Here is a 10,861-nt window from a genome sequence, read left to right as displayed (position 1 = left end):
TCTCTCTGCTCTCTTCTCCAGTGGCGGCACAGCTTTATTACTCACGGACACACGAGAGAGAGAGAGAGAGAGCATGCTCAACATGCTCAACTCACACCTACTGTGATGGTCAGGGCCTAAATCACACAAAAACAACACTAGACACATTGGAACACAAAGCTTTTACTTTCTCATCCTGGAATATACAYGGTCTGAGGTCATCTGCCTTTGGCCTAAAGAGCATGAACCCAGACTTAATCAAATAAATTGGAAATACAGACATTGTCATCCTACAAGAAACATGGTATAAAGGAGACGGACCCACTGGTTGCCCTCTAGGTTACATAGAGCAGGTAGTTCCATCCACCAAACTACCAGGTGTGAAACAGGAAAGAGACTCAGGGTGTATGCTCATTTGGTATAGAGCAGACCTAACCTACTCTATTAAATTAGTCAAAACAGGAACATTTTACATCTGGCTAGAAATTACTAATGAAATTATCTCAACAGAGAAAAATGTCCTCATTGTGCTACCTATATCCCCCCAATAGAATCCCCATACTTTAACGATGACAGCTTCTCCATCGTAGAGGGGGAGATCAACAATTTCCAGGCTCAGGGACATGTACTAGTCTGTGGRGACRTAAATGCCAGAACTGGACAAGAACCCGACATCCTCAGCACACAGGTGGACAAACACCTACCTGGAGGTGACAGCATTCCCTCCCCATATGCCGCTCTAGACARAACTACGACAACATAACCAACAAAAACAGGTCACAACTCCTGCAGCTCTGTCGGACGCTGGGTATGTACATAGTRAATGGTAAGCTTTGAGGGGACTCCTATGGTAGGTACACCTATAGCTCATCTCTTGGAAGTAGTACTGTAGACTACTTTATCACTGACCTAAACCCAGAGTCTATTAGAGCGTTCAGTCAGTCCACTGACACCCCTATCAGATCACATAAAAATCACACTCTACTTGAACAGAGCTATGCTCAATCATGAAATTAATAATGTTAATCAATGTTAATCAAGGAAATTAATAATGTTAAGAAATGCTATAGATGTGTCACGACTTCCGCCGAAGTCAGCTACTCTCCTTGTTCGGGCAACGTTCGGCGGTCGACGTCACTGGCTTTTTAGCCATCGCCGCTCCATTTTTCATGTATCCATTTGTTTTGTCTTGTTCCCTGCACACCTGGTTTTCATTCCCCAATCACACTACATGTATTTATTCCTCTGTTCCCCCTCATGTCTTTGTGTGAGATTGTTTGTGTGTTACGTGTTTTTGTACGCACTAGTCTTGCGTGCGTTTTTCCCGTGTTATTTCACAAAGTCTGTTTGTATACATTTGATGTGTTGTGACTGTTTTGCGCGCTTTACACTTTCCCTTGTTGGCTGGAGGTTTTTGACGCAGCGTCCGTCTGTATCTCTCTCCTGCCGAAATAAAGTGTGCACCTGTTCACAATTCTCTGCTCTCCTGCACCTGACTTCAGCACAAGTACGCACACGCCTGACAAGYTGGAAGGAAAATAGTATGGAAATCTACCAAAAAACAATTAGGCAACAACAAATTCAAACCCTTCTAGACAATTTCCTGGACAAAAGGTTGCACTGTAATAGTGAAGGTGTAAACTTGGCAGTAGAAAACCTAAACAGGATATTTGACATCTCAACTTCCCTATCAAATGTAAAATTTTCAGGCAGACAACCTAAGAAAATTAACAAAAATGACAAATGGTTTGATGAAGATTGCAAAAACCTAAGAAAGAAATTGAGAAATCTATCCAACCAAAAACATAGAGACCCAGAAAACCTGAGCCTACGCCTTCACTATGGTGAATCTCTAAAACAATACAGAAATACACAATGGAAAAAGAAGGAACAGCACGTCAGAAATCAACTCAAAGTAATTGAAAAATCCATAGAATCTAACCACTTCTGGGAAAATTGGAAAACTCTAAACAAACAACAACACAAAGAGTTATCTATCCAAAAAGAAGATGTGTGGATAAACCACTTCTCCAATTTGGTTGGCTCTAAAACAAAGAACATACAGCAAAAACATATACAGTTGAAGTTGGAAGTTTATATACACCTTAGCCAAATACATTTCAACTCAGTTTTTCTCCGTTCCTGACATTTAATCCTAGTAAAATTCCCTGTCTTAGGTCAGTTAGGATCACCACTTATTTTAAGAATGTAAAATGTCAGAATAATAGTAGAGAGAATGATTTCTTTCAGATTTGATTTCTTTCATCACATTCCCAGTGGGTCAGAAGTTTACATACACTCAATTAGTATTTGGTAGCATTGCCTTTAAATTGTTTAACTTGGTTCAAATGTTTTGGGTAGCCTCCCACAAGCTTCCCTCCATAAGTTGGGGGAATTTTGGCCCATTCCTGCTGATAGATCTGGAGTAACTGAGTCAGGTTTGTAGGACTCCTTGCTCGCACACGCTTTTTCAGTTCCTGCCCACAAATTCTCTCTAGGATTGAGAGTCAGGGCTTTTGTGAATGGCCACTCCAATACCTTGACTTTGTTGTCCTTAAGCCATCATTTTGCCAAACTTGGAAGTATGCTTGGGGTCATTGTCCATTTGGAAGACCCATTTGCGACCAAGCTTTGACTTCCTGACTGATGTCTTGAGATGTTGCTTCAATATACCCACATAATTTTCCTACCTCATGATGCCATCTATTTTGTGAAGTGCACCAGTCCCACCTGCAGCAAAGCACCCCCACAACATGATGCTGCCACCCCTGTGTTTCACGGTTGGGATGGTGTTTTTCGGCTTGCAAGCCTCCCCCTTTTCCTCCAACACATAACGATGGTCATTATGGCCTAACAGTTCTATTTTTGTTTCATCAGACCAGAGGACATTCTCCAAAAAGTAACATCTTTGTCCCCATGTGCAGTTGCAAACCGTAGTCTGTCTTATCAGTAGTATCAGGAAATCAGTATTTTGGACACCGATTTGGCCGATTAAAAAAAATATATAATAATATATATATTTTTACACCTTTATTTAACTAGGCAAGTCAGTTAAGAACACATTCTTATTTTCAATGACGGCCTAGCCTAGTTCAGGGGGAGAACGACAGATTTTTACCATGTCAGCTCGGGGATTCAATCTTGCAACCTTACGGTTAACTAGTCCAACGCTCTAACCACCTGCCTCATTGCACTCCACGAGGAGTCTGCCTGTTATGGAATGCGTAAGAAGCCAAGGAAGTTGCTAGAGCATTAAACTTATTTATAAAAAACAATCAATAATCAATATAATCACTCGTTATAACATACCATCGTTACTACACATGGTTGATGATATACTAGTTTATCTAGCGTGTCCTGCGTTGCATATAATCGATGCGGTGCACATTCGCGAAAAGGTACCTAACATAAACATCAATGCCTTTCTTAAAATCAATACACAAGTATATATTTTTAAACCTGCATATTTAGTTAATATGCCTGCTAACATGAATTTCTTTGTGACGCAGTTTGGGCGCCTGGCTCGTTGCGAACTCTGTGAAGACTATTTCTTCCTAACAAAGACAGCCAACTTCGCCAAACGGGGGATGATTTAACAAAAGCGCATTTGCGAAAAAGCACAATCGTTGCACGACTGTCCCTAACCATAAACATCAATGCTTTCTTAAATCAATACACAGAAGTATATATTTTTAAACCTGCATATTTAGCTAAAAGAAATCCAGGTTAGCAGGCAATATTAACCAGGTGAAATTGTGTCACTTCTCTTGCGTTCACTGCACGCAGAGTCAGGGTATATGCAACAGTTTGTGCCGCCTGGCTCGTTGCGAACTAATTTGCCAGAATTTTACGTAATTATGACATAACATTGAAGGTTGTGCAATGTAACAGGAATATTTAGGCTTATGGATGCCACCCGTTAGATAAAATACGGAACGGTTCCGTATTTCACTGAAATAATAAATGTTTTGTTTTCGAGATGATAGTTTCCGGATTCGACCATATTAATGACCTAAGGCTCGTATTTCTGTGTGCTATTATGTTGTAATTAAGTCTATGATTTGATAGAGCAGTCTGACTGAGCGATGATAGGCACCAGCAGGCTCGTAAGCATTCATTCAAACAGCACTTCCGTGTGTTTTGCCAGCAGCTCTGCTGTTAATGACTTCAAGCCTATCAACTCCTGAGATTAGGCTGGTGTAACCGATGTGAAATGGCTAGCTAGTTAGGTGAACCTTCCCCTCAGTCTGAGGTTTATAAAAAATGTGGCAAATTTGTTGAAAAAAACAAACTGAAACAATACCTTATTTACATAATCATTCAGACCCTTTGTTATGAGCCTCAAAATTGAGCTCAGGTGCATCCTTTTTCCATTGATCATCATTGAGATGTTTCTACAACTTGATGCGAGTCCACCTGTGGTAAATTCAATTGATTAGACATGATTTGGAAAGGCACACACCTGTCTATATAAGTTCCCAGAGTTGGCAGTGCATGTCAGAGCAGAAACCATGCCATGAGGTGGAAGGAATTGTCCGTAGAGCCCCGAGACAGGATTATGTTGAGGCACAGATCTGGGGAAGGGAACCAAAACATTTCTGCAACATTGAAGGTTCCCAAGAACACAGTGGCCTCCATCATTCTTAAATGGAAGAAGTTTGGAACCACTAAGACTCTTCCTAGAGCTGGCCCGCCTGGCCAAACTGAACAATCGGGGGAGAATGGTCTTGGTCAGGGATGTGACCAAGAACCTGATGGTCACTCTGACAGAGCACCAGAGTTCCTCTGTGGAGATGGGCGAACCTTCCAGAAGGACAACCATCTCTGCAGCACCCCACCAATCAGGCCTGTATGGTAGAATGGTCAGACGGAAACCACTCTTCAGTAAAAGGCACATGACAGCCTGCTTGGTGTTTCCCAAGGCACCTAAAAAAGTCTCAGAACATTCAAAATAAGATTCTCTGGTCTGATAAAACCAAGATTGAACTCTTTGGCCTGAATGCCAAGCGTCAAATCTGGAGGAAACATGGCACCATCCCTACGGTGAAGCATGGTGTGGGGATGTTTTTCATCTGCAGGGACCGGGAGATTTGTCAGGATCAATGGAAAGATGAACGGATCAAAGTACAGAGAGATCCTTGATGAAAACCTGCTCTAGAGCACGCGGGACCTCAGACCGGGCCGAAGGTTCACCTTCAAATAGGACAACGACCCCAAGCACACAGCCAAGAAAATGCAGAGCCAAGAAAATGCAGGAGTGGCTTCGGGACAAGTCTCTAAATAGCTTTGAGCGGCCCAGCCAGAACCCGGACTTGAACACGATCTAACATTTCTGGTGAGACCTGGAAATAGCTGTGCAGTGACGCTGCCCATCCAACCTGACATAGCTTGAGCGGATATGCACAGAAGAATGGGAGAAACTCCCCAAATACAGGTGTGCCAAGCTTATAGCGTCCTACCCAAGAAGACTCAAGGCTGTAATCGCTGCCAAAGGTGCATCAACAAAGTACTGAGTAAAGGGCCTGATTACTTATGTAAATGTGATATTTCATTCTTTATTTTTTTTATTGTTGATAACATTTCTTAAACCCCATTTTGGCTTTGGCATTATGGGGTATTGTGTGTAGATTGATGAACATTTTTTAAATAAATTAATAATTTTTAGAATAAGGCTGTAACAGTAACAAAATGTGGAAAAAGTCAAGGGGTCTGAAAACTTTCTGAATGCACGGTAATCATATCTGGGTAACAACCTCTTTCATGCATCTTGGTACAGTAAGAGATGAGCGAGGTGGCGGCAGCCAGAAAACACTCTCTTCCACACAGTACAGTATTGACAGTGACTCATCATTATTATGCTCAATGTGACCCCTCACTTATTCCACTCCACATTTGCCCCCTAGAGACGCTGGTCTCTCTCACACTGCCCTCAGGCTGCATTATATTTACATTTCTCAGAGGTTGCTAATACTATGCTAGGTGTTGAGATGCTCTTTACTAGCTACATTCCTAACCCCTCTCTCAGCAGTGCTCCAACCACCCACCTAGTCCAGAATGAAGATTTATCTGAGTGGGACTTAGCGTTAGCGAGCGACAGCCAGGCTAGCTTTTAGCTCTACTTCCTGACCTGGTCTTTAACAGGTCCACTTAATCATTAAACACTAATGGCCAACATGTTATACATTTGGAAAAATCAACTGTGCTGCTAAGAGATAGCAACACTAAAAAACAAAACGTATATTTGCTTTCTGTCTGGAGGATACAAATTGAGGATGGTCCATGCAGTAAGATACAGAACTGCCTTCCCCTGTTTGTTGAGCACTATCCATCTGGAAGTAACACAAAGCACTAACTTGTTTAACACATCCAGCCAGAGAAAGCTTTTTCAAAGACATTCAAAGAGAGAAATGGAGCATAGTATACAGTCGCTATCTCCTGAGTTACTTTTAATTTGCTTACCACCTCTCGGGATGATTATTATTACATAATGCATTATTATGAATTATAGCTAATACAAGTATATTGGTTAGCATGGGGGATGTAAGTGTGTGTAGTAACTGCCTCCAAGCACCAACACTGATATTGTGACTTACGTCTCTAAGAATGTGGATGTTTCATGCCCCATAGCATGAAAAGACATTCATAAGTATAGGACTTATATGATACATCTGACACATTTAATGATAGTTAGCTGTGTGAAACCTTAATGAAAATTGACAAGATCATAAACTGTTATAGGTTAACTACTGTCTGTAGATACTCAATCACCTTAACAGCCATGCTTAATCCATATGAGTGTAGTAATACAGTGTTCTATTACATTTTTCATCAAAACCGAACCCGTGGCTGTTTAAGACTATGGAAAATCGACCTAAAATCTAATCTATCTTACTCATGTTTTTGCCTAAGAAGCACATCAATTTAGTTTGATTGTACTCACATTGTGCTTGGTGAGAGCTGATATATTGGCTGCTATTGCTTGGAGCCAATCTAGGCAGTCTTCAGCAGTGGGGCACGTGATAACCCCACTGCAAACCCCATCCACAGCTATGACTTGAAATGCATGTTTCCTTTAGAAATCAGAATCAGACAAATATACTTTTTAGTAGTGGTTGGCACCAATTCAGTATGGTATTAACATCGATATAAATATGAACAAGGCATATCTCAAAATTGTTTCATCCTTAGTCAGGCAAACAGCTTGTCTGTCCATATATTAATCATAACCCATGCCCTCTCAATTTCTATTCAAGAGAAATAAGTAACAGCCAAGCAAGCTTTGCAGCAAATGGAGGAATCACTGTCTTATAGTGCCTTTGGAAAGTATTCAGACCCCTTGACTTTTTCCACATTTTGTTACGCTACAGCCTTATTCTAAAATGGATTAAATAAAACTATTTTATCAGCAACCTACACACTATACCCCATTATGACAAAGCGAAAACAAGTTTTTAGACATTTGTGCACATTTATTAAAAACAAAAAACAGAAATACCTTATTTACATAAGTATTCAGACCCTTTGCTATGAGACTCGAAATTGAGCTCAGGTGCATCCTGTTTCCATTGATCATCCTTGAGATGTTTCTACAACTTGATTTGAGTCCACCTGTGGTAAATTCAATTAATTGTACATGATTTGGAAAGGCACACGCCTGTCTATATAAGGTCTCACAGTTGACAGTACATGTCAGAGCAGAAACCAAGCCATGAGGTCAAAGGAATTGTCCGTAGAGCTCCAAGACTGGATTGTGTCAAGGCACACATCTGGGGAAGGGTACCAAAACACTTCTGCAGCATTGAAGGTACTCCACCATTCCATCATTCTTAAATGGAAGAAGTTTGGATCCACCAAGACTGTTCCTAGAGCTGGCTGCCCGGCCAAACTGAGCAATCAGAGGAGAACAACCTTGGTCAGGGATGTGACCCAGAACCCGATGGTCACTCTGACAGAGCTCCAGAGTTCCTCTGTGGAGATGGGAGAACCTTCCAGAAGGACAACCATCTCTTCAGCACTCCACCAATCAGGCCTMTATGGTAGAGTGGCCAGACGGAAGCCCTATGGTGAAGCATGGTGTGGGGATGTTTTTCAGTGGCAGGGACTGGGAGACTAGTCAGGATTGAGGCAAAGATTAACGGAGCAAAGTACAGAGAGATCCTTGATGAAAACCTGCTCCGGAGCGCTCAGGACCTCAGGCTGGGGCGAAGGTTCACCTTCCAACAGGAAAACGACCCTAAGCACACAGCCACGACAACACAGAAGTGGCTTCGGGACAAGTCTCTGAATGTCCTTGAGTGGCCCAGCCAGAGCCCGGACTTGAACCAGATCGAACAACTCTGGAGAGACCTGAAAATAGCTGTGCAGGAAACCAAGTTTTGCATTGTTATTATGTGGTATTGTGTGTAGATTTATGAGCGGGAAAAAAAAGTCAAGGGGTCTGAATACTTTCCGAAGGCACTGTACCTGCCAGTGGCTGACCTCTCCATCTGAATAGTCTCAAGGTATTTACAGGAGACAAGTCATCCTAACACCTAGCCCCCAAAGTCCCTCGCCAGCAGACCCCTCTCAAATAGACAAGGCACAGGCCACTGAACCTTCAGCAGTAGTGACAGAGAATGGCCGCTGGCTGTGTTTTGACAACAAACATTCCCCGGTCCCCCGGCCGCAGCCCAGCGCTGAGCTTACCTGCAGACGTCAGAGCCCGGGATGTGCTGTGACAGACGGGAGTGGAGGAGAGGAATAAGGCGCAGGTCCACCCATCTCTTCTCCCAGCGGAGCCCAGGGGACGTGGGCCAAGATGAGCAGGACAGTGAGTCCTAGAGGGGTTTATACACACAGAAAGAAGAGAACACCTCTTAGTTTAGTTCTTCATATAGTATCTCCCATGGTTTTTCTAATACGTCAATAGCCCAGGCCTGTTCATGATTCATACAGGTAGATGTAGATGCAGCAGAAGCTGTATATGTGCAAGCCATAGTTCAACTACTGAATAAGTCGTTTTTTCCTCTGGCCCAGAGAAAGAGTGAGAAAGAGTTAGAGCACCCTGACTGTCACCATCTGCCTGTGAATGCCACTGCGGAATAACAACAGCCTACTGGCATTGTTACAAGAGTTACAGAGAGACAGATATGGCTGAGAGTTGTACAGAAAGGAGATCAGTCTCAAAGTGGGGTGGGTTAAGAATGCTAAACTGTACCGTATTGTTAGGATGGTAGTTCAGGTGTAAGCCACTGTCGCACAGAGGGGAGGACGTTCCACTGCTCTGGTCACTTGGAACACCTGGGAGGAGAATGACATTCAGAAGTTATTTATTCAGTCATTTGGAAGTCATATCATATCTTCTTTAGCCTTGGTACAATATCCAGAACTTTTATGTCTAGCTCTATTTCAGGTAAAACTATATTCAAATCAACTTTTCTTTCCAGCTCTTTTTCAGAGATAATTATACTAGAGACAAATAATAGTCAACGCACGAATCATCATATAATCCATGTGTAGATGCAGTTTTTTTCTCCAATCTTGTTTTATTTTCTCTCATCATATCCTTACTGAAAATAACATACATTTTCAGCTCTTATATTTCTTTGGAGGTTTCTAAGATGCACGTACATGTGCAGTCTTCACAGAGGGGCAGTTTCAGAAAAGCAGGTGTCTTCTTCAAGAAAGACACAGTCAGAGTGACTTCCTCTCCTGCATTTCGCAAAACCTGTACCTGTAAAGAAAAATTTGGTGAATTTACAATACTGCCATAGGACTTCTAAGTCTGTTACTCATTTCAACCACGTATTTGGATGATGGATGTTGTACAAATTCCCTTCTTAGAACAAGTAGATTAGATATCGGCTAAAAACCTGGGAGATTTATGCAGCTTCACACATTTGGGAGGTTGATACACACAAATTGGAAAAGGCGTAAAACTCATCTTACATGTCCCAAAGATAAGGTCCAAAAAGTTAAACAAGATAAAGTGGTGTTGCAAGTGTTTGCAGCTTCAGGGAAATATAAAATATTAAGTTGGCAGCTGCTTACCGCTTCCTCGTGGCGATAGCTTCGAACATTTATTCCATTTATCTAAAAACAAACAGTCTTATTGTTAGTAACAATAATATCCAATCCATTAAATTGATGATATGCATGATATGAGGTGACTCAGTGAACTAATATTTCATATTGTGATCCATCCGCAAAGTGTGAAGGAGTTGGAATTTGATCAGACATACCTGTAGTACAAATACTGAATAACCCAAGACAGAAGAAACTGTCAAAATACTCATCACCATCCCTTACCTGGAGGATCCCATCTCCAATAAACAGCAGCCCAGACAGTTCAGCTGCAGACAATATATTATATATTATTACGTTTGGGTAAATAAACCACGATTCATAACTCATAGTGAAATGGAAACAAAAAAAGAAAGCTTACCTTTTTGCTCTTTTGATATTTTTGATATCACAACAGGGATTTTGTGTTCTGCGCCTCCCTAGGGGGTGAATTATATAGTTATGTAGTTTGTTGCACAAACATTTGAAGGAAAGAAACAGAGAAAAAAATAGAAAAACTCTTCCCCAATACGATACTCCATTAGTCTACTGTTGATATATCAATTGTGGCTTTAAAAGATCAATGGCATTAGGTAACAGTAAATTCAATGATAGAATGGCAGAAATGGACTAATCAATGGAGATCTAAATGACCTTAATGCTCAAGCCAAAACCTCCAATCGTCTGTCTTCTGATCGTTACAGTTCTCTCCTACAAGGAATCAGATGGAATAAAGAGGTGTTTATTGTGGACATACTTACGAGTATAAAAGTTTACCGTAGATAATACAAGTATAACAAAGCTGACAAAGGAAAGGCCCATTTTAAAAGGTATTTTCTCT

The 10,861-nt window shown here is 41.5% G+C and overlaps 1 protein-coding gene across 1 annotated transcript in view; it reads right to left on the bottom strand.

The window, feature by feature from the left end:
- LOC111957158 (gamma-1-syntrophin) overlaps positions 1 to 10,861 on the bottom strand; it is a 36,593-nt gene that overhangs the window by 10,574 nt on the left and 15,158 nt on the right. The window contains exons 5-12 of the mRNA XM_023977906.2: positions 10,675 to 10,731; positions 10,403 to 10,460; positions 10,267 to 10,310; positions 10,009 to 10,050; positions 9,589 to 9,691; positions 9,176 to 9,258; positions 8,665 to 8,795; positions 6,920 to 7,049 (exon numbers count right to left, since the gene is read on the bottom strand). Coding sequence (XP_023833674.1) covers positions 6,920 to 7,049; positions 8,665 to 8,795; positions 9,176 to 9,258; positions 9,589 to 9,691; positions 10,009 to 10,050; positions 10,267 to 10,310; positions 10,403 to 10,460; positions 10,675 to 10,731 — 648 coding nt within the window. The remainder of the gene's footprint in view (positions 1 to 6,919; positions 7,050 to 8,664; positions 8,796 to 9,175; positions 9,259 to 9,588; positions 9,692 to 10,008; positions 10,051 to 10,266; positions 10,311 to 10,402; positions 10,461 to 10,674; positions 10,732 to 10,861) is intronic.

This window comes from Salvelinus sp. IW2-2015, linkage group LG32 (genome assembly GCF_002910315.2).
Source record: "Salvelinus sp. IW2-2015 linkage group LG32, ASM291031v2, whole genome shotgun sequence".
NCBI lineage: Eukaryota > Metazoa > Chordata > Actinopteri > Salmoniformes > Salmonidae > Salvelinus > Salvelinus sp. IW2-2015.
The sequence above is the reverse complement of the archived record's forward strand: the minus strand, read 5'-3'. Positions and strand labels throughout refer to the sequence as shown.